Source organism: Fukomys damarensis, unplaced genomic scaffold (assembly GCF_012274545.1).
Source record: "Fukomys damarensis isolate Sample0158 unplaced genomic scaffold, DMR_v1.0_HiC HiC_scaffold_4, whole genome shotgun sequence".
In the NCBI taxonomy this organism is placed as follows: domain Eukaryota; kingdom Metazoa; phylum Chordata; class Mammalia; order Rodentia; family Bathyergidae; genus Fukomys; species Fukomys damarensis.
Genome location: NW_022900916.1, coordinates 32,459,305 through 32,482,397, shown reverse-complemented (window position 1 = coordinate 32,482,397; position 23,093 = coordinate 32,459,305). Strand labels below are relative to the sequence as shown.

Below are 23,093 nucleotides of genomic sequence, written 5' to 3'. Positions count from 1 at the left end.
TTGGGTTTGTCTTGCTTTTCTTTTCTAGAAACTTGAAGTTCAGCATCAGGTTGTTTATTTGAGCTCACTATGTTTTCCCAATATGGTTATTCACTGCTATGAATTTCCCTTGTAGGACTGCTTTCATTGTGTCCCATAAATTCCAATATGTTGTATTGGGAGTATCATTTAATTGTAGAAACTGTCTAATTTCTCCTTTAATTTCCTCTGTGACTCATTGGTTGTTCCAGAGGGTATTATTTAATTTCCCTGTGTTTATGATATTCTTGTGGTTTCATTTGTTATTGATCTCCAATTTCATTGCACTCTGATCTGATAATATACAGGAGATAACTTCAATTCCTTTGCTTTTACTTAATCATATTCCATAAGCAAGCATGTGGTCTATTTTGGAGAGCAACTAGTGTGAAGAAGAAGAGGAGGAAGAGGAGGAGGAGTAGAAGGAGGAAGACGAAGAGGAGGAGGAGGTGAAAGGAAAGGAAAGGAAACGGAAGAAAAACATATCCCTTTCAAGGAGTGTCTCTGCTGTCCTTAGTGGACAACATGGGCAGTGTACAGATCTGTTTTGACTGATCTCAGTGAACTAGCCAAGGTCCACTGAAATTCAGGCTGGTTTCTGGCTGTAAAGCTGGAATTGAGCTACCTGACCTCCTTCTGGTTTGAAATTTGCACAGTTCTACTGCAGATTCAAGCTGCCCTTCCCCCGAAGTGAGTCTGGATTCTGGTAGGAGGTGCTGACCCCAAGAACTCACCAGCCACTGCAGTTTACTGCATCTTTAGTGGAGTGACTCTCTTAGCTGTCCCATTGGATTTTAATTTTCAGCAAGCCTCAGAGAGGCCCTCTCTCTGATTCTCACCTCTGTGCCATCATCCTGAGCTCAGAACAATGGCCTTTCTGCTCTCTGCCATGCAATATCTGGATCATTCCATCACCCTGCTCTCCCTCCCAGCAGTGGGCTCCCCCATACCTGGTGGCTTTGTCTTTTTTAACTCCATTTGCTTTCAAATTTAATTTTCTATCAATGTTATCACTTTTTATTTCTTTTTCATAGTCTCTTCTCTGTGACCAAATCCCTGTTTTAATGATTTACTTTTTTGTAAAATGCTATATTGGTTTATCACTGTGAAGCAAGAAAATTATACCACTGTGTGTATTGCTGTCTATATAGGAAGCAAACATTAGATGTATAGTGACCACACATCTCTAGATTTGAAAAAGGCTGTGAGTTTGGTCATTGATCATGGTGAACATCTGTTATTTTCACTGTAATTTATGTACTGAAAAGCTACCAGTAAAAACCTTACGTTACGCAATTACTCACAGTTGATACACTGTCATCATGTCAATATTAGATCCTATAATACCTGAACTTTGAATCACCTTATGATGAGATTGGAGGCATTTAATGAAATCGTGCTAACTGAAATTTGTGTATATCAGAACAGTGTAACATGAGAATTGCCTGTGCTTTCTTTCTTGTGAGTTTCTACAGGGTACAGTGTGGTTCTGTAGGCTATAGGTTGGGCAACTGGGTTAAAAGAAGCCCAAAGAAGATGGCAGATAGGAAGATACTAGAAATTCAAGGGAGAAGGAATTGCGAGTTTGATAGTTCTGGTGCTGGCATGCCTTTGGGAATGAGCAGCTCTTTCCATTTTACACCAGACACCTTATGTGTTTCAACTTTTGTTGGCCCTGAAGTTTCCATGGAAAAAAGAGTACACAATCCCAAAGAGGTAGGACCTACAGCCTCTTTCAGTAGGAAATAACTACTGGAAGACCTAGACCTTTACTCCTTCAACAACCTATAAAGAGTTATGGAGATTTATGTCTCTCAGGGGGAAATGAGATAGGAGATTAGGGTCATGGCAGGAAAACAGGATGCTCTATGTTAATTATGAAGACCCAGACCAGAGGCTGGAAACAGGTTGTATCTATGTAACCTGATACAGAAAGGATGCAACCAGTCAATTACAGCCAGGATGAGTGGGCAGAGCAACCTCAAGGTACTGGATCTGGAAGGATATAAAAGGCAGCAATTCTTGACTTCACTGCCACTGCAATCTAACTGTTCTGCTGCGCTCTTGTTTCTGCAGTGGTCCATCCTATTGCAGGATGTGTCTCTTCTTGTGTTTTTATACTTCCTTCACTCTTTTCTTCACCTTTTTCGCTTTCTTTCTTTCTTTTTCAAACAAGGGATCAAACTTGGGACCTTGCACTTGAGAGGCAGGCAGTGGAACCACTGAGCTAAATCCCCGGCCCTCCTTTTCTCTTTTTTTAATGTTAAATAAAAGTTGTGCTTAATTGTTCCCTGGTTTTCCTGGCCAATTCTTTGGTTAGAACAGAAAGACCATGGAATCTTTGGACACCATGCTGTGCAGCAACATCAGGACAAGCTCAAAACTGAGGCAGAGCCCTCATTGCAGGATTAAGTCTGAGGTACAAGAGAAGGTAGAGGCCAGACCAGAGGCCTAGGCCCCCAGTGGGATGTTATAAACTATAATATGAAGAGTTGTAACACTAGAGCTAAAAGCCATGGGCAGTCTGAGTTACAAGCTGTGGTACTAAAGACTGAACCATTGGCATTCAAAGCTGGGAGCCACTAACCTTCAGCGAGTAGCACTTTTCCAATTGAAGATTTACATCTGTATTGGACAAAAACCGCTCAACAGCCTGATAACGCCTTATTATGGTGAAAGGACCTGTTACTCTAGGTTGGTGTTAAATTAAAAATTTGAGATGGAGTGACTGATCTTTTAAATAAAAGAATTTATTAAGCCGTTAGATAAGTTGACCATAAAAAGATCAAATCGAGGGACAAGTTCCAACAGGTACCAGCAGCAGGGCTAGATAGCAGGTGGAATAAATGGCCACTGGACCTAGAGCTAAGTGTTTTTACAACAAAACCTTGAGTATGGAAAGTGTGAGTTGCTTACATTGAGCCAACATTAATTATAGACAAGGCAGGTAGGATGGCTTGGAGTGGAGAAGGTTTTGGGGCAGCAGGACAGTTCATAAGAAGTAATGATTGTTTCTGGGTTGGTTAGGGATGTATGCAGGATGTAGTGGTACCGGATAATTGACAGTTTAGGACTCAAGTCAAGATTTTAACATTCAGGAATGTGGAACAGTTTTATTTTTGTTTGTTTCATTTTGTTTTTTGTTTTGGCAGGCCAACTGTTAACTGTTACTTCCCCTGTCTTTCCTTCTATCCTCCTGCCTGCCATATGATATGATATACACATCCTAGGCCAGTGACACAGTGGTAAAATGATTTACTAAGATCAGAATAAGAAGATAAGAGTTCAGTCAGACCAGGATGCTCTGGAAGGAACGGCAGATGAGTTTCCAAGAGAGGAACTGGACAGTCAGGGACTTTTATAAGGCTTTGAGTACATGGAAAAAAGGTCTAGGCAGCAAATATAATTATCTCAACAATGTCTTTTTCAGGATCATTGGCTCCTTGTAGATCATCTGGGAATACCTGATTGTGTCAAGTTATACATTCAAAGTTTTAATTTGATCAGACTATTTCCTCTGGCTTCACAGGAGGCCTTTTATCTTTAGATAAGGGTTTCCATATACGTTAACTTCTGGAGAAAATGGGTTAGGGTTCAGCTCATTGGGAGGAAAGAATGCGTTATTGATTTGTTTTATGTTGTGTAGTTTTTGGTCAGTGTTACTGTATTGTCTTATAATCACTGAGCACGTGCTGAGCAAGGTGGCTTCCACAGAGGAGTTTTTTTTCTCTAAATGTTTTAACCATTTTAATACCAACTGGTAATAAGCACATGGTCTTTATAATTAAATTTAGGATATCATAGTCTATTTCCTGTACCTTCACTCACTGCCTCAGAGAGTTTTCTGTGTAACAGTTTCACACTTACAAATTACCAGTGGCAAGGGAGCCTCATTTATACACAAGATGACAGAGATTCTGCAAAATCCACCACGTAACTAGCCTCTTTTTCTCAGCTGGCAAAAATAATGGCTTTACTAACTTATTTTCATAACCGCATGGTATCTCAGTCTCTCCTTTAAAGGAGACAACCTGGACAACACAGGCTGGGGAGGGAATAGCACTGCATTTAAAAGCAAACACCGTTTGAGTCCTTTATGGTCCTATTCAGATCTTTCAGCACCAGCTTCTGTTTCTCCAAAGTGATAATTAGGCATTAGAAGCTGGCTGCGTGAGCTCAGCCAACAGCTTTTAAAGGCTGCCTGCATTTAAAGAAAGGCCCTGTGTGGGGCTTTTGAAAGGGAACGAAGTCTCTTCTGTCCAGGATCTTCTCAGCTTCCGTAGCCTAGCATCCATGCCTTCAAAATGAGCAAATGACCAGCTGTCTTTCTAGATCCCTTCGGATACCTTCAATTAGAGCCTTCCCTCTGAGTAGGTGCTGTGCAATGCTTTTAACTTCTTAATAGAGCTATTATTTATTTGGAGGGAATTTGTTCACAACATACTGAGAACTATGATTTGAATTGGAATATAAGTTCAATAAATAAACCTCTTCTTTATGTACTAGAAAGGGACCGCATTGGACAAAGGAAATGAAGAAGGCTTGGTTTCAACCCAGATCATGCAGTGATTTCCAGGGTTGTATCTGCTTTGGCTGGTTTTTCCCCTAACCACCCTGAGTGTGCCCTGTTGAGGCTGCATGTGGCTCGGCCACAAGGCATTTTCCCAAGAAGAGAGGGTTGGTGTTTCAGTGAAGGCTGTATATGTAATGGGGTCTCCCTACTTGAAGTCCTTTTTCAGATGATGTAAGTGGGTTCTATGTAATTGCTACCCATTCAACACTCAGGCAATGGGGATTTGGCTGTAGAAAAGACACATGTTCACATTCTGAAGAGGTCTTTAAATTGCCCTAAGTTATAGGTGGATAAGGCATTTTAATTTACTAAGCCCTTTGTCATACATTATCTTTTAATTGTCGAGCTATGAAAAAGGCAAAGTAAAGATTGTTATCTTTGTTTTCCAGATAGAGCAGACTCAGAGTTCCACGAACTTGTTCTATAATCCACAGCTGGGGCTGGAACCCAAGGCTTATTCCTCTTCCCCTGGTTGTGACTGAGGCTACCAGAGAGGCAGTTGAGCACTGGAATCAAAGGGGTGAGAGACCAACAGGAAAAAGATGTGGGTTTGCACTATAGGGGCTGTAAACTCAAATGCAAGGACTGGATGCAAAATCAGTTGGTCAGTACTCTGGGTGGGGCATATGGAAAACTGAGGAACATATCCACCTTTTGAAATGGCATCCAGCTAGGTGTTGTCTTGTTTCAAAGCAGACCCAAAGTTGCCTGCTCTTGAGATATTTTCCAAGAGAATCTGGAAATCTAGAGTTACATGTAAATTCTCCTAGTTGGATATTAAATATTAACAGCTAACTCAAACATTTTTAAACCTCTGTAGACCAAAAAGCAAAAGCAAAACCAAACCAAACCTCCCGAGTCTCATTTGCAACCTCTGTTCTTTATGATAATAAATAAATAGGGTATTTTTAGGAGAAATGTAACAGGGCATAGAGGTTAATGGAAAGACTTTTATTTCCAGAAGGATCTTTCATCTTTTCCACAATTGTGTGGGTCACAAAGGGATTAATAAAAGATCAGAACCAGGGCATAGAGAGATAAGTTGCATATTATCACTCTTCAGTATGATGATTTGAACATCTGCTTTTCTTCCTTTCCATGATAGTTCTCACCTTTCTTCCTATCTACTACCTGATGGATAAGGTCTACATACAAACCCCCACCCCCACCCCAGGCTCCCACAGATTGCAAGCTGGGACAGGGACTAAATACAGATGCCTTCTCATTAGGTAACATTTCACTTTCCCCTCATTTCTAAGAGAGATTATTGGAGGCTCAATAAATCAGATACCAAAAGTATCAGAATGGCCTTCAGTTTAGTTTTTAAAAGAATTAAATTAATCACAAACATTGGTATTTTACCTGTCATTAGTTATGATTCATTTGTGATACAATTCATAAATGTCAGTGTAACATGGTTAAGAGCTGTTGTTTGTACAAATAAAAGTAAATATGAAAAGATACTGTGAACCTCCTGAATTCTGGTATTTTCAGTCATGGTATGATAGACTGAGTTGACTCCCTCAGTTTATAAATCCAACAAAGATTTTAGGGATATCACCAGAATGGACTCTTAAGATAAGCCAGGAGAAATAAAACATCAGATTTCCAAAAACAATCAGTGAGTTAGAAAACAAATGATCTCTCCTCTTTAACTGGCAAGGGGGATCTCCTGGACTGGTGTTTGGATAATGTTAAGCTAAGTTCTGCCCAGCAGATAAAGGAGTAAATGCTTCCCAGGTTCTTTGCTCCATGAATTGATCCAGAACAGGCAGAAAATAAAAAGTGAATACCAAAGCTTTCCTATTACCTGCTACTTTGGAATGATCTATTTCCTTTCCATTGCACTGAAGAATTCAGAAAGTGGGACTAGAAACCACACTCAAGGAAAAAAAAGAAAGAAAAGACAAGGAGGCGACTGGCAATCTTATATATTGTGTCTCCTGGGGAAGAGGTATCTAGATCTGAGTCAGACTAAGACAAAATCAGAGCAGAAACAAGTCTATTTTTTCTCTAGGTCACCATAGGGAACCAATCTAACCTATTTACAAGTAATCTCAGGGGCGATGTCTTTAAATAGCTTTCTTGTCACCATCCTTTTCATCATCTTCCATGATCACTTTGGGTCTTTCGTCCTGGAGCAGTGTTACATCTGCAAAACAAAGCACACACCTGCAATTAAGTGTGTCTAATTAAAATATTAGACAGTCTCATAGATAGACCTAGCACACAGAAGTGTGATAACCTCAGAAATGTTTTTGCATCTGTATGGAGAGAAAGGGTGCTGTGCGACCTGATTTGGCTTCCCAGAAGGGCTCAGTGAGGACACCACTTGTCACAGGCAACCTTCACCTTCATTCGCTGGGCTCTTCTTCTAATCTTGCAGTACAGTAGGAGGGAAGGAATGTGGATTTGGGCGTCTAGTGCTTTGGGCTCCTACTTGAGCCACTCTCTTAACTTGTATTGGCTCAGTTAACACTTTCTCATCTCAATTTCCCCTGGGTAAATTGAATGCATTGGTACTTATTATAAAGAGTTATTCCCTCTACTAAATAAGGCGTATGTAACATGCTTAGCAAAGAGCCACACCTGTGGATGGCTAAATGTTAGTTTTTCCATGTTTCCCACAATTTGCTAGATTGTCTCTCTTCTGAAGGTGACTGGTAAACCTTGTGAAATCAAACTTAAAGTCATTTTACCAACATGTGGGGAAAATATTGAGCTGAGGTTCTGGATATGTTGTTTCCAAATGTCAGTTTTAATAGAGGATCACACTCAGAAGTTCAGAGCAAAATGAACACAATTCAAATGGTTCTTTATTCTGAGATGATAACTTTCCTGCTTCTGGAGATTAAAATATCTTTTCTCTTATATAATTTTAGAGATATTACCTGGTTGTCCTTGCATATCCTTACTAGGCAAAATAAGAGGTTGCTCTTCCTATGTTGTGCTGCATTTTGTTTTAAAAAGTGTAGTGATGTATGAAACAGAAATTTTAATTTCCTTTTACAGTTCAATTTTCTGGAAGAACTAGCTCAGTAAAGGCCAGTCAAAAAGGTCTGGGTGGTTCTGCTCATCCTGTGAAGTTTAAAGGGGAAGCATCTTGATTAAAGGACAAAGGAAGCTGTGATTCAACACCAGTCCTCCAGGGTTCCTGTCATCCCACTCCAATCCCCAGTTTTGTTTCCCCAGCATTGCCTTGTACGACCTCCTCCACTCCTCTCCTAATTAGGTGCCCTCAGTCCACGGGGCAGCTCATACAGATCTAAGCTGGAGTCTAGAAGCTGCAGCTTCTATAAGAGGCCTTTCTGTAGACTGGACCCCATTCACTGCTGGAAAATTAGTAGACTATGTGTGGCCCTTATGACTCTTTATTGGACTCAATTTCTACTTTGTTCAAATATGTTCCTTCCCAATTTGCTAACATTATTGGAGAAGAAAAATAGTTTCAAGAGTCTGGCTGGAACTAAGGTTCTTAGATAAATCACGTATGAAACACAGTGAGAGATATTTTCTCTTAAAGTGTATTACCTTCAGGGAGGTTTGGATTCTTGTTTGTAATTAAAGCTAGCATGGTAGGAGAATGTAGAGTAAGCTGTGTTGAACCGCTCAACTCTTCCATCTTTTTTGGATGTGTCTGTGTCAAACCAAACTCAGGTTAACTAAAAATAATATGTTTCCCCCACACGCCATGGTGTTCTGAGGTAGACTTAGGTCCGTATTCTTTCAGGCTCTGGTAATACATTGAATGAACCTTTGTGGAAGCACTTTTCACTGAGCAGTACATCTGTCTTCCCCTGCGGTTTTTAAAGGAGAGTCTACCATCTGTCTCAGTACCTGGAATATAGCAGATTTAACACACGTCAGTTCCTTAGTCCTTCTATAGAGATAAGTCTAGGGAAATTGTCTGTAAGACATCAGTGTTTTTTAAGGCCAAAGCTACTTTTCTGGGGTCTCTGAAGGGCAGTCAGCCTTGAAATAAGCTGTTTCTAAGCAGCATGCCATCCAGGTTACCATCTAAAAGTGGCCATCCACATTACAGCTCTGTGCCTCTGACTTGGGGGGATCAGGGCAAGGACGCTACCTGTCCTGAGAAATCACTCCAGAGAGAATGCTGTATTCTAGCAGGACAGGAGTGGTGTCACTGTCAAAGGACATGCTAGTCTCTTTCCTTTGTTCAAGTGTAGTATCTGATTTTCACTCTCCAGACTGCCCAAATATTAGCAGTTTTCCAGGCAGCTCCTCTTTCCTCTTTCATGCTTTCAGCTACATTATTCTTTACTTTGCTTGGCTCCTTTTGCCACAGACCTCAAGCTAAATTCTCTCTCTCTCTCTCTCTCTCTCTCTCTCTCTCTCTCTCTCTCTGTCTCTCTCTCTCTCTCTCTGAAGCAGACCTGGGCTCCCCAGATTTGACCAATCACAGACAGTACTCCCCGTCATGTAATCACTAAGATTGGGCTCCTGGCAATCGTGGATCACGTTGGGAGCAAGCCTGGGGCTGGCAAGGAAGCCTGAGGTGACTCCCCATAGAGGGGCTATTCTGGCAGCTGGAACTTGTCAAATTAGCTCATTAACTTAGGGGAATGAAGGTGGTTAGTAGGAGATTTAGAGAAGAGTGTGGATCCTTGTCCAGTTCTCACCTGCCAAGGGCTAATGAGAGGAGATGTCTCCAGGGTGCATTTGTCTGTGAGTTTCTCTCAGCACCCTTATTAGAACCAATATGAGTCTTTTTGAACATCTGCCGAAGGCTCTATCCTTATCAGTTTAACTAGCATTTCGATTACTGCCAAATCTTTAGATACTAAAAGACTCATCGAAAGTAAAGTACGTCAGCTAATATGCTAATAAAAACTGGAATCATACAACAATATCTGTAATTGCACACATAATATGGAGATCTGCCTACTCAGGAAATTCCATAATGCCTATTGAATCTATGAGTACATAGCACTTTTCCGGCTCTTATATACGCTGCAATGTTTGATAAATGCTTTTGATTCCAGAAGGAAGCTGCTCTTTTAGGACTAGGTAGTGGGTGTGCGCAGCCTCCATTGCCAAGTGATCAGAGCTCAATAAGTGGGAAAGTTCCTTGAATCAGCATATTCATATGAAGAGGTAAAATGCTGGGGATAGGAGAATTCTTACTTCAGAAATCATTTGACTTAAAGAATATAAGATCTGACAGACAATGCAAGGGAACTAACCTATATTGAGAGCTTTCAATACGCTAGAATCTTGGCTAAGGGCCAAATGTTAACTCTTTGAGGCAGATTGAATGTTCCCTGTTCTGGGATAGATGAGATAAAGGAGGCTTTCACTGTTTGTGTTAACTTTCCAGAGCCACAGAGATGGCAGGAGGCAGAACCAAAGATGAAATGTAGACATTTCTGACTCCAAAGCCCACGTTCAATTTTGTGTACTAGGATGAAACCATGCCTGTACATATTTTTGTCTCTGTACAAAATAAATACAAGAACGGACATGCAAAAATCAAGTGCTACAGAATTGTGACCATCAAATACAGTATTATCAACAAATACCTGTTGAGCCCTACTAGTAGAAAGGATGGGCTTAGGTATCCAGGTCCATATTAGAAGCAGCGATCATAGCCCAGTCTTCATGATTGCATCAAGCAAATAGCTAATGTAACTCAATCTACTACAATAACAGCAATGAGAACAGGAAAGACCATATTAAATGAAGGCTTGGTCATTTCCATGCCCAGGACTAATACAGAGTCAGTTCAGAGTAGAAGAGTCATTCTTAAGGGATCTATCAACCGAGGTTTCAGGCTGACTTAGTCTTGGAAGGTTATTGGGAGCCGAACAGAGAAGGAGCTTTGGGAAAGTGTGTGACCAGCTGGAGGACCCATGTGTGCAGGAAGGCTGGTAGCCTGTGAGAAGCGTGTGTGACACAGGGTCTGTCTCTCCCATCCATCTCTTGTCCATTTCTTTAGAGAATTGTCTCTATATTCACCCTGCCTCCTTGCCTGCCTCTGCTCCTTGTAAATCTAAAAATGCCTGGTGCAATCTGTATTCTGTTTTCTTCTCGTTTGCTTTGGGGACAGAATATTTGATGGAGGTGAAAAAGAATGAAAATTTTGTTTAAGGTACAAGTGTATGCAATTGTTAGGGAGAATTTCCCATGTTGCAGCAGAATTTTTAGAACAAGTAGACCTTGATGGGCAGAAAAAAGTTCTAGATCAGGGTTTGTTAATCTGGATCAGATAAATGAGATTTTATTTATTCCTTTGCCATGCAAATATCACACGTAAAAATTCCCTCTTATTGGGCAACAGTTGGAATTGATATTTTATGGCTATTGGCTATTAATCTTAACAGTTATGCAAAGATATCTGAGCCCTTTCCAGGTGGTAAAACCAGTCTGAAAGAAGGAAGAACCCTGCCAAAAAACATTCATGGATGGCCTCGTCTGTGGGAGATGGTTTTGGCTTAGTCTTTATGTTTGTGTTTGAAGCTAGAGTAGCTTTGACCTTCAAGCCCTATATGCGGAAGAGAGCTGTCACTGGCCATCTCTATTGGCTCCATGTTAAGGGAGGAAAAGACCAATTCAGGATGCCATGAGGGCTGACGGCAGTAATAAGAGGAGTCCTCAGAGCCTTCCTTCTCTCTGAATGTAGATCTAGCTCATGGTGTCCAGCATGCCTGACTATGAAATTTGGAAAATCTTTTACTCTGCTTCAGCTCCAAGTATTGAGTTATTGTATTTCCCCACCTACAGTATAAAGTCAAGGAAGACAAGGACATTTTCTTTTAGTTTTGTTTTCTACAGTATGCCTAGCACTTGAACAGTGCCTGGAATATCATAGATACTCGGTTTTAATACTCACTGAGTAAAAGCTAGAGATGTTTCTACTTCAGGATACTTGAATTTGTTTCTTAGGCTCAAATACTCTTCAATCAGTTATCTTCAAGTCTCCCTCCCCACACTTCCTTCAGGTCTATGCCTAAATGTTGCTTCCTCAAAGAAGTTTTCCCTGCACTCCCATATAAAGAAACAATATCCAGCGCCCTCTCTTTCCCCACCTAGCTCTACTTTTCTTCATAGAATTTACTTCTAGCAGAAGTTCTATTATCTGTTATCTGTATAACCATTGAATTTACTCCCATACCATTACTTAGAATATAATATGTGCTCAATAAATACTTGTTTAAAAAAAGTGAAGGTGGTTTGAGGATTGGACTTCTACATGTCCTAAATTTCTTGCATTATCTGCACATTTGTATGGCATCAGAAGGCTGCATACATTCAGAGCTCAGAAATGTTGGTCTGTAGAAGTGTGTGTGTATATGAGGCGGGCAGAGGAGGAAGAAAGAAATATTGAGGTGACTGAGTAGGGTCACACCCATTTTTCATCTTGGTATACAAGTGAAAGATAAAGATAAATGGAGGAGGGAGAGAGAGAAAGGAGATGAAGGCCAGAGAACACAAACCCTATGGAATTTGGGCCTAGCCCTTAGAAATGTCTGAGAAGCTCAAATTACTGAGCTACTGATGGCTTTTGTCATGATATAGTATTCTGAGCTACCTTTTGAATTTCATTTATTAGACAAAATAATAGAAAATATTTTTTTAATAACAATAAAATAACATGTCCTACCAAAAATATGTTACATATCCTTTTTTTTCCAATGGTACTGAGGGTTGAATGCAGAGCCTTTCTACTGAGCTGTGTTCTCAGTCATTTTTAGAATTTTTTTGAGACATTTTCTCATTAAGTTGCTGAGTGACTCAGGCTGTGCTCAAATTTGTAACTCTCTTGCCTTAGCTCCCAGAGCACAAAAGAATAAGTTTTGTGTATTTATAAAGCAAAAAGTCTGAACCATAGCATAGTATAGTAGAAAACTAGCCAAAAAGGAGACAGGCTTGGTATGAGCTCTAGCTCTCATGTAACAGTGTTTGACCTTGAGTATTCATTTGTTTATCTGCTCATCCCATCACTGGTACAACCAATCAGCCAATCAGTCATCCATCCCTCAGTTCCATCCACATAAGACTTTAAATGCGTAGATAAATTAAAGTCTCTCGGTTTCTTTATCCCTGAAGGGAGATAGTAGCTATTCTGTTGTGTTATTTGGGTGATTGTTTTAAAGTTCATGATACATGCCATGTTTAACATTTAGTACACACACACACACACACCCCAATCTCATACACCCATCATGAGTTTAAATGTCTTATTGTTCACCTTGCACACAAACTTCTCAGGGACAGATGACACACACGTTAAGATACCTATTAATATTTCTGCACTCTCTATCTTTCCTTCACTCCTGTCTCTCCTCTTTCTCTCACTCCCTTACTCTCTCATTCCCTAACCTACACTGAGATTTTGATCAATTAGTCTGTGCACAAACTTGGGAGAATGAGCTACTAGTCATGAGGCATGGACCATACACTTAGGAGCAGGCTGGTGATGAGGGTATCTCATCTCTTCTCAAGGACCCTCTGACATTTCCACTTCATTGGCTCAGTGAATTTGACCAGTTCTGCTGAGGCATGAGTAGTCTGGAAGCCTCTTTTTTGTCCAGGTCAGCCTCTAGGGAGCTGGCAATGAAGAGAAACCTGGAAGGCAGCAATAAATGCCACATCTCCCCAGAGCCCTCCTCGAGTGTGACACAGCGTGCTGGGCCACGTCAAAAGTCATGCCCTTGGCACTTCCAGATGGTGAGGCTTTCGACATGGTCCCACCACCTCTTGAAAATGCCCTGTACCAGCTCTTTTACCTGCTGCGAAGGGGGGCACGTGCAGGGCAGGTGTGTCTTTTCTCCTTGGCCTTTTCTGTTCCAGGTCAGTGTTGTGAAGAGCTGGGCTCATTTTGCTCTTTGGATGTCTCTCTTGAATATCATATCTTTTAATTAAATGTTCTGAAATCACACCTACATAGTTAGGAGAAGAGAGAGGGAAACAGATTCAAATGCAAAAATGTAGGAGGGCTGCACAAGCACATAGAGCTACGCATATACCTAGTAAATGTAGAATTTTAAGCTTCTTTTACTAAGAATAGTACTTATCAATGCTTCATCAAGGATATCTATGCAAAAAAGCTGGAAGCCTAATTTCATTTTAACCTGATAGAATCCCAAGGAATTTAACATCGCTACCACTATCACCTATCTGAGGAAATTGAGACAAAAAATGTGTCCCACTTACTACCGGAATTAGGCCTAGATTTGTCTCTCTCCAAATCTCATCCTTTGAGCCAGAGGGCATCATCTGTAAGCTAAGTGCAAGCTATGTGCCACACATGTCCACCCTAATAACTTAATCATTGCTCCCCCTCCAGGGTTCACCTACCTGCCTTCTCACCTTTACTGTACAGGTGAATTTTTCTCTAGAATTTCATAACTCTCTAAAAAAATATCCTTTCCCATAAGAGTTTTCACAACTCACTGTCCAGATTCACCTCCCGTGGTTCTTATCTAAGTACCTCTATTATAACATTGTTTCTTAGTGCATATTTCAGCGGTGTGTGTGCTGGTGCTCCTCCTTGTACCTCTGATGGTTCCTCCCCTAAAAAATTTTCTGCATTATACTTGTTCTGTATCCTTCAAACTATGATAAAAGAAAAGACAGTAGTGAAAGGGAACAGGAACGGAAGTAACTTTGGGGAAGAAGGAAGAGTCACAAGTCACATCCAAGGATGACCTAGAGACTTCTAGCTGCTCATTAAGTTGCTTTGCTTTTCTCCTGGCCACAGAGCAGGAGTTCATTCCCAGAGTTCCTTGTGGTCAGGTGAGGCCTGGCCCACATGAATCTCTCCATTACTCCTCCATCTGTCTACGTCTCATGCTTGCTGTATGGTGACACTCACTGTGACTTGGGAAGCTCAAGGTAATTTGGTTACTGTGTAAGTGTTGATGATGTCAGAGTTCATCAGCCTGGATCCTGGAATGACTATTTGGAGCACTGTGTGCCTACCCTTCCTCCAACTACCACCACCAGTGAGACAAAAGGAAGGCATTGTATTGAAAAGATGGTATGGTATTAAGCCATTAATATTTTAGAACTCGAATTCCCAAATATGTCAAAAGAAATTTGCTAAGACCAGTAAGATCTAGCAACAAGTGGTTCCCCTTTACAGCTGTGTAAACTAACTTCCTTGTCTCTTACCTGGGATAAAAGGTGGGATGTGCAGTGCAGGTGTGTCTTTCCTCCTTGGTTTCTTCTGGTCTGACTCCACAGTAAGTGTGGTCTGCATATTTTTTCCCTTTCGTGGCTTCTTTTTGAGATCACAGCCCTTAATGAACTGATCTGGAAGGTCATCTGATTTTGACAAATATGAAGACAAAAAAATATAACATGACAACATCTAGCTATAAACTGTCTCATTTCTAATGACAATTGATCATAGGGATAGAGGTAAATGGTTTTCAAAAAGTTAAGTGTTTATTTATTTTGGTCTTTTCAACAGAAGGCTTGAGCAGCCTTGCAAAAACTCCATAAAATTCTGACTGAGAGAAAATTTCATGAAATTCTGATCGAGAGAACTTGAATGGATCACCAAGGCAAAGAGCAACTTAAACATAGCCTTCACCTAAAGGGCTTTAATAATTTCATTCAATCATTTTAATTTAATAAGCATTTATTTGGATTGTACTATGTGTACAGCACTGGGCTATACAAAGTTGATACACATTCACACACATACATGAGATGAGGGGAGACTTTATTATACACTGCTTTACATACAAGGTGATCACCTATCATCTCAGTGTGTGACATGGGCCAACGCCTTTTCTGATTCATCAGTGCTTGTGCTTTCCTGGGTAAGTTTTAATTGAATTCCCGCACTCATTATTTCATTTAGTTCCCACAGTAAACCACTACAATAGTATTTTATTATCTCCAGTTTTCAGAAAAGGAAACTGAGGTTGACAGGTCAGGGAGAAGGCAGGAAGGTACACTGCTAGCAAGTTATATGATCTGACTTACACTCCAGGTCTTGGAAGTATGCCTAAGCTGCAAAACAACTGTTAAGATTTGCTACCCCACTGCACATCAACATCCCCCGGATTACACACACCATAGATATGTGTTGAACTAATGAATGTTTCTTGTGATAGGTGCTACTCAACTGTGGGGTCTCTGGGATGCACAGTCTGTCTAGGGACCTATGTGGTGAGCCCCCATTGTTCCCACAGTTTGATCCATGCATAGTATAGAGAATAAGACATTTGCTTCAATTCTGACTTTCACTGCAATTTCATTTTGCCCCATTTTTGGAGAAATCCTGAACATAAAATATCTTGATGGCAATTGGGAAGAGGGGAGGGGAGGGGGAAGTCATAACCAGGCAAGGCATAAACAAAGGCTATGAATATGCAAAAGGCCCATCCATCAAAAGTCTGAGTGTCTCATTTTTAGAAATGGGTAGAGGCAGAAATGTTTCTGGTATTTTCATTACAAAGGTTATACAAAAAGTCAGTTCTGGAAAGGAAACAGATTGACAATAAAGCAGAAAGGGGCTATTTAAAATTCTGTCTTGATAGGCAAAGAGAGATATTTGAAATATTTTATTGGCACTGCACATGGGTGTAAGTGTGCCGGGAAATACTGGAAATAAGCTATACTGTCACATACCATTTATTGCCTCAAAAATGCTCTGCCTGGGACTCTGACAGACCCCCAAAAGAGGACAATGCCTCCTCTCGCACTCTCTCTGTCTGTAACTTTAATGAACTTCTCTCCGGTGCTTCAGCTAATATTTACATGGCAGACCCCACAGACCCATGGCTATTTGCCTGTCCATCTGGTGTTGGCTCTCACCAGAAGGCACAGACTATCAGGTTTCAGGGGGCCTCTCCCTGACTCGCCTGCAAACCATATGGCACAGACACACCCTTTCTGGTTTTCACGACTCTGACATTCACAATGAAGCACTTACCCAAGTGGCTGCAGTGAGGGTCTAGCTTGTCCAGTCTGTCTTCTGACAGCTCCAGGGGCTGCATTTGCTCAGTAGACATCATCAAAAGAGAGAGCGTGTGTGTATTCCTTCTCCAGCACCACCAAAGTACAAGAGACAGTCCCTAAGTGTGCCTGCAGGTAACTCATTCATTTACTTATTCAATAAATATGTTTGTTGAGTGAGCGCTTGCTCTAACATTACCAATTCAAATATGTTTTCCAAGTCAGCTTCTTAAATAGCTACTGAAATTAAAATTGAAACCAAACACAAGTGAATAACACACACATTTATCAGTAATTGCTATTAAAGGTTCAATATTAGACCATTTTAAGAGCTTCAGATAAATAACATGTCTGAAGTAGAAATGATTTGGCTAAGAGTTACAGAAAATCTTTTTTTTTCATTAAGTTTATTGGTACTTTTAAGCTATACAGTATAGTTACATTCATCATTGGGATCTTTTACCTTTACATGGTTCTTTTTTCCCACTCCACTGCCTTCCCTTCACCCCCTCCACCCTTCCCTGTTTACAAAGACTTTGTTTCCAATTTTTCCTTTTCTCATGTTTTTTCTTTTCCCTTCTTTCCTTTCCCCTAGCCTTCCCACTTCCCCATCTCCTTTAGCTCCTTTCTTCCTATTTTACATTATTTTTCAAGTGACAGAAAATCTTGATCAAACTCTCCTATATTTACTTTAAATTCTGCAAAGTAAGATTGTGTCTACTTCACAGATAGGGAAACTGAGACTCACAAAGTTTACTTAATTTATGTAGTCTTTCATGTATCAAGTTAGCTGTAGCTAATTTAAATCTGGTTCTACAGGCTACCACTAGACACTCAAGTCTCTTAAAAGCAAAGTCTCTTGCAGCCCAAATTTATCCAGGCTATTCATTTTCTACCATTATATTTTCCAACTCTAAAGTAATGAGACAGCCTCTACGTCCATGCTAAGAGGGTGGTAGAAATGCAGTAGGAGAAAATCTAGATTTTGAATGAATGTTCCTTACTTTTTCCCCAGGGATACCCAACGTGACAGCAAACCTCTTACCCTCATTTTGCCCTCTTCTTTACTGGCCCACAAATCTTTCCAGAGGTATTACATATATAGCCATTGTCTCAGACGAGTGGACATTTAGAATGGACCCATGCCAGGTCTGAATGAGAAATACATTAGCTGAGATTTACAAAAATTTTTCACAAAAGTCTGCTTAGGTTCTGATTCTTGTGTTCCTTTCTGGTAATTGATTACTTATATCCTATGACAGCAATAATGGTAGGGGAGGAATGGATAAAGGCAAAAGGACCCAGCTGATCCTGTTCTCTTGCATTTCCTGGACCTGCAAGCATACAGAGACACACAGACCAGTCATGCTAGCATTTCAAGCCCCCCGAATGAGTGCAACTCAGGTGTCTTCTGAGGAATAAACTGGTGTTCAGGAAAGGCTGGAGGGCCTCTTACACCATGCGCTAAGATCGTTGCATAGCAGATGGAGCCATTAACTGATCACTTGAGCCTGGCTTTTAGTGCCACTCTGAGCAGACGGATTGTACTGAGTGACTTCAGCATAAATCAATTCAGACCATTGTTCTTTGTGATGGCCAACTCCCGGGGACTATGTAGAAATGTACTGTCACCTCAGGTAGCCCTCCACCCATCCATGTTTGTATGGAGAGGAGAGAGCTATGGGAAAGCATTGGAGGAGTGGGCTCAGTGCTGAGGTCTCCAGGAAAATGCCCTCTGCACTGATTTAATCAACCTTCCTCCTCCCTGGGAAGTCATAGCTTCAATCATAGATGTTATGCTGAAAAATCACCCCATGGAGGATCTGCTCGAGATACTTCCAGAAGAAGAAGAAGTCAAAGCTCAAAGCATCCAAACTTATCTACTATTCATTACATACTCACAGTAAGAGTCAGTATTTCAATCTGGCCATTTCTGTCTGTCTGCTGCCAGCCCTATCTGGCAAAATGATTCCTCTCCTTCTCCCCAACCTAAGGAAAGCTGCTCTTCATTCTTGAATCATACAACTGCTCCCATATGTCTAACAGCTGGTTGTTTAATTTGAGTCTAGATTCTTAAAATCAAATAGACCTGGATTAAATCTCAGCCCTTTAACTAAAAAAAATCACAGGGCTGATAAATCTGCTAAATCTTAATGATGTAGTGAGGATAAAAGGAGCCCAAGTGTAATACAGTCATGTCTCCCCTCTCTCCCTGGAAGCTGTTGTTGCTATAACCAATTTTGCAAAGGGCAACTTTTTGCAAAGGCATTCAGGGATATAGAGTCCTTTCTGTTCCCTCTTCTTACTCTGTTTTCTTATCTGGCAAATAGCAATAATAATACCTACTTGGCAGATAAAGGAAAAAGCACATGCTTAGTACATTGTAGGCAAGTGATATCTATTATTATGTACCTTTGGCTGTATCATGTTGGGTCATTGACTAATAAAGACCGTCTGTACAACTGAAAAATTCTAAGAAACAAACACTTAAGTGCTCAGCCTCGATAGACTAGCTGTTGTCTGAGCACAGCTCAGATGGCAATACTGGGCCGGAGAAACAGGAACCTGCCTCTGGCCAATGAACGGTGCAAGAACGGGTTTGACATGGCAGAGGCCCCTGAGTAAGCCAGGCCCTAGAGATCCATCATAGCACTGACACATGGTTATTGCACAAGGTGGCTCATATCTTTTGGGGAAACAATACTATTTAAAATTAGTGTGATTCAAAGAATGATGGTTGTGGTCCCGCAAGACTTTGCTTGCTAAAGTGCTGAGAGATGATTTCCAGATTTGGGATTATCTATTAAAGAACTATCTCATGATTGGCAGAGACGTGGTTTGCCCATTATCTTGGATGATGATATTAAGTTCTGGCAATCAGAAAATCTTCAAACCAAGAAAAAGAACAAGTAACTGGAGGGGAGAACTGTTTGGAATGCCGTGTGACCCTATTGCTCATTGTCACTTTACCTGCCTATTAAGTGTAAGAAGAACTCATGTCCCCTGTTACCTTCCATTTTCACCCTCAGAAAGATCGGTGCTCCGTAGGAGTGAACCATTGTAGGACATGAGCCTGTCTAATTGAATTTGAATTTGAATTAATTTGAATTAAGAAATGGGATAGTTGCACTTTCTACTCCTGACTCTGTCCGTGCATTCCTCTTTAATTCAGTCTCCGCCCTGAGTGGACATTGTAAAAGGACACTGCCCTTGACCTCTCGCCAAGGGAGGTTTCATCATCTCCCTCAGCAGCTCTTTGTAACCTGGGGACTTCCTGAAGCCTTAGCTCTTCCCTTCATACCCAAACAGTTGATCCTCTGGGTCTTCAGATTTGAGGGAGGTTTGTTGGACCCCACATGCTAAGAGCATTCAGAGGCGCTTGTGGATGGAGACTTTACATTTGGGGCTGTTTCACAAACTGTCGCTGGTACAAAGACCTACCACCCCCTTTGACATCCTTTTACCACTCACTGGCACCACATGGCCCCTGGATTTTAACACAGTGATGACTGGAAGTGCACTGTGATGGTTAGTATCGGTCACCCCCACCTTACCATATGAGCCTGAGGCCGGATACATCATAACATTGGGAATTTTGTTACATAATACCCATAGAAGGTCTCAGGGAGGACCGGCAATCGCATGCATTATTTCTGCAGCCAAACTCTCAGTATTCACCCTAAATGAGGAGAGGACAGACTACATAAAGATTTAGATTTTTCCAAATCAGATTTTGTAACTAAATGAGATAATATTCACCATTGCGGCAACAAACCCTTTCAGTTTTCAGAATTTCTCAGATTTTCCTAATTGGAGAATCAAGGCTTGAGAATCTGAACTATGTTTCTGGTGACAGATTTTTGAGACAGTGTGGGTGACTAAGGGAGCATACTCCAGAACCCAAGAGATGTGATGTCAAGATTTGAGGGAGATTTTTAAGACCCCCACATGCTAAACTCTGGCAAATTACTTACTAATCCTTTTCACAAGGGACAAAGTCATTCTTTTCACAGAGACACTTGTAAATGCAAATACCACTGACAGAAAAATCTATAAACCCCATCACAGTATGCAGCAAATGTTGGTGGCAAAGTCACTTAATCTTTTGAGAAAGAAATAAAAAGGCTGACAAACTGGGTACTAGGACAATGGCCCTGCTGAATTGTAGGGGGACCCATGTACCAGCTCAGCCTGCAGAAATCTGAGGACGTGTTGCTGAGGCTGGTCTCCACTAGCTTGGGCTACTTCCTGATTCAGGGAAATAGGAATGCTATCTCCGTAGTCCAGTTTGAAGTCAGAAGTTGGTCCAGGTACTTAACCCTGAGGAAGTTTCTCAGTTGGAGGTGAGGAAGTGTAGCTTAGCTCAGGGGTAGTGCATTCCTATTTAACTATAGGCTTGCATGTTCTGCGGCAGTCTGAAGCAGAAGCTGGTGATTGGAACCTTGTCCCACTCTAACTGGGTGAACTTGCAAAAGCAATGCGGTCTCCTGGAAACTTAACTTCCTCATCTGTAAAATGTGGATGCTATGGGGTCTGTTCTCCAGTCCTGCTAAGTGTTAACTACACAATGTGTACAGAGTGCCCAGCCCAGGACCTGCATATGCTAACCCTCAATAAGCCCTAGTGGCCTTTGATTTCTCAGTCCCCCTGCCCTTGTGATTAGAGTATCTAGATCTTAATGGATCTACATTGATTATCAGGCTAATCACACTCTATCTCTTGACTTCTTTGAAAGTGTGATAATGAAATTAGAATATTCTAAGGTGCAAATCAACTGTAGAATACCCAATTCCAGATCCTCGGAACCCATTCTCAGGAGCAAATGGACACTTAGTTTAACTGCATGGTAATCGAAAGAATATCTTTAGAATAATCAGTCCTGGCCTTAGTTGATGCAGTAAAAAGTTTAAAAATTACTTCAACAGCCCAATACAGTGTGTAGTTAATGTACCACCTGGCTATGTACAGTCCATAACCTTTTTAACTTTCTTTTTCACCTGAGGATTGCATTCCAGCCATAAGTACGTTTTAAGATCATATTTGTTCATTTAAAAGACCTACATTTGTAAAATTCCTCAAGGACTGACTGTAAGGTGAAGTAGAGCATGGGGATAATTTTTGAAAACCATGCTTTCCCCAGCCTTGTAGACTAAGGCTCTTCATTCTGTGTGAACCCACAGTCACACGAGTGGAATTCATCCTGAAAGCTTACAATTTAGTTTGTGAGGGCACAGGCTGTCGCAGAACTCAAGACCCCCACTTCCCTTGGAAAAATGCCGCAAAAGTAGTGACTTTTTCTGTTTCCTGCCTCACCTTCAGTTTAGCCTTGCTTCATAAAGCCCAACCCCACTTGGGAGCCTTCTTTGTCCCAGCAACCACAAAAAAGCTATAAGTTATCAGAAACTTGCTTTTCTCACCACAACAGTTTGTGGAGAAAAAAAAGTCTGAAGCACTTACCAATCGGCGCAGACAGTGCGATGGGCCAGAGACGAGGCAGAGGTTGCTTGGAGAGGCTGGGTTGATGATCTGTGCTGTGGCTGCTGCTGCCCAGCTCAGCTCCAGCTCCTCTTATCTAGGGACCAGCTGCTGCTGTTGCCATGGGGATGCTCTGTTTCTCAGACACCACGGCAAGGGGGATGGAGAGCAAGCAAGAACTAACCTCACCATCACTGCTGTCCACAACAGTAATTGCATTTTACAGAAATAACACAGAGAGTCCTGCTTTGAGTTCCTAAGGTGTGTGCCTGAGAAACCCAGACACGGTGGCTACTACACCTTTGAGTCTTGCTAAAATCCCCACACCTTTGTTTTTGGGTCCTCACATTGCAAATGTGGAAACTGAGGCACTGAGTGGTTAAATAACTACCCCTAAAGGTGCCCCCCCAATTTTGACCCCCAAATCAATTTGAGTTTAAATTTAGAACACTTTCATCTATCCCATCTGTCTTTCAGGGCAATGCCATGATGAGGAAAGGGGCATTAATAGAAGGAATCACTAATATTTATATAATGATGAATATTTCCACATGCCACATGGCTTTGAGACTTTCGAATAACAGATTGGGGTTTAGGCTGTGTAATGTAGAGTTTAAAGAAAATCAGATTCTTATCAGGTGTAATTCTAAGGACACTTGCTCCTCAAAACCCAGCCTGAGGTTAAAGGAGAGGTTAACTAACTTAGATTCTGCCAAATAAGTTTCTTTCAAATTTCTTTCCAGAGTGTCAGAGTTCTTAACTGCTTGTCTTTATCTTAACTTTTTATCCTTTTTCCTATTTGTTTTTACATTTTGAAGCTTAACTACCTGTATGGCTTGACCCTTGGTGTATGTGCTCTATTCTTTGTACCCAGCCAACTCTATTTTAGACATTGCTTCTTACTAGCTGACTACTTATCAGTTAAATAGCTAAATTGCCTCTTACAACAGCAGAAATTGGAAGGACCCCTGAGGGTAGCCTAAGGACCACTCAGTGATGCCCAAGAGATATGTTTTAACAGAAGCTATGTTGTTTCTTTTCTTTTGGGAGTTGGCATGAAGTATAGGTCATGGAAAGCCCTTTACTGGCTACAATT

At 41.1% G+C, this 23,093-nt stretch overlaps 1 protein-coding gene across 3 annotated transcripts; it reads right to left on the bottom strand.

Annotated features, from left to right (window-relative positions):
* Positions 1-5,585: 5,585 nt before the first annotated feature.
* Ppp1r17 (protein phosphatase 1 regulatory subunit 17) lies at positions 5,586-22,056 on the bottom strand. 3 transcript variants are annotated; one of them, XM_033756278.1, is made up of 5 exons: positions 21,980-22,056; positions 16,500-16,606; positions 14,726-14,878; positions 13,339-13,491; positions 5,586-6,743 (listed from the first exon to the last, which is right to left on the bottom strand). In XM_033756278.1, the coding sequence occupies exons 2-5, from the start codon at positions 16,579-16,581 to the stop codon at positions 6,664-6,666; spliced, it is 468 nt and encodes a 155-aa protein (XP_033612169.1). In that variant the 5' UTR covers positions 16,582-16,606; positions 21,980-22,056; the 3' UTR covers positions 5,586-6,663. The 3 variants fall into 3 exon arrangements, with proteins under 3 accessions (XP_033612169.1, XP_010626643.1, XP_033612167.1); XM_010628341.2 differs by having other exon boundaries at positions 16,500-16,609; positions 21,980-22,055; XM_033756276.1 differs by having other exon boundaries at positions 16,500-16,651; positions 21,980-22,045.
* Positions 22,057-23,093: the final 1,037 nt, after the last annotated feature.

Excerpts from the sequence above, each read along its gene's own strand:
- Ppp1r17 (XM_033756278.1), bottom strand. The coding sequence starts at position 16,581 with ATGATGTCTACTGAGCAAATGCAGCCCCTGGAGCTGTCAGAAGACAGA. Across the intron at positions 14,879-16,499 it reads CCCTCACTGCAGCCACTTGG|ATGACCTTCCAGATCAGTTC; the intron begins GTAAGTGCTTCA and ends TGTCAAAATCAG. Across the intron at positions 13,492-14,725 it reads CATCCCACCTTTTATCCCAG|GTGTGATTTCAGAACATTTA; the intron begins GTAAGAGACAAG and ends CTAACTATGTAG.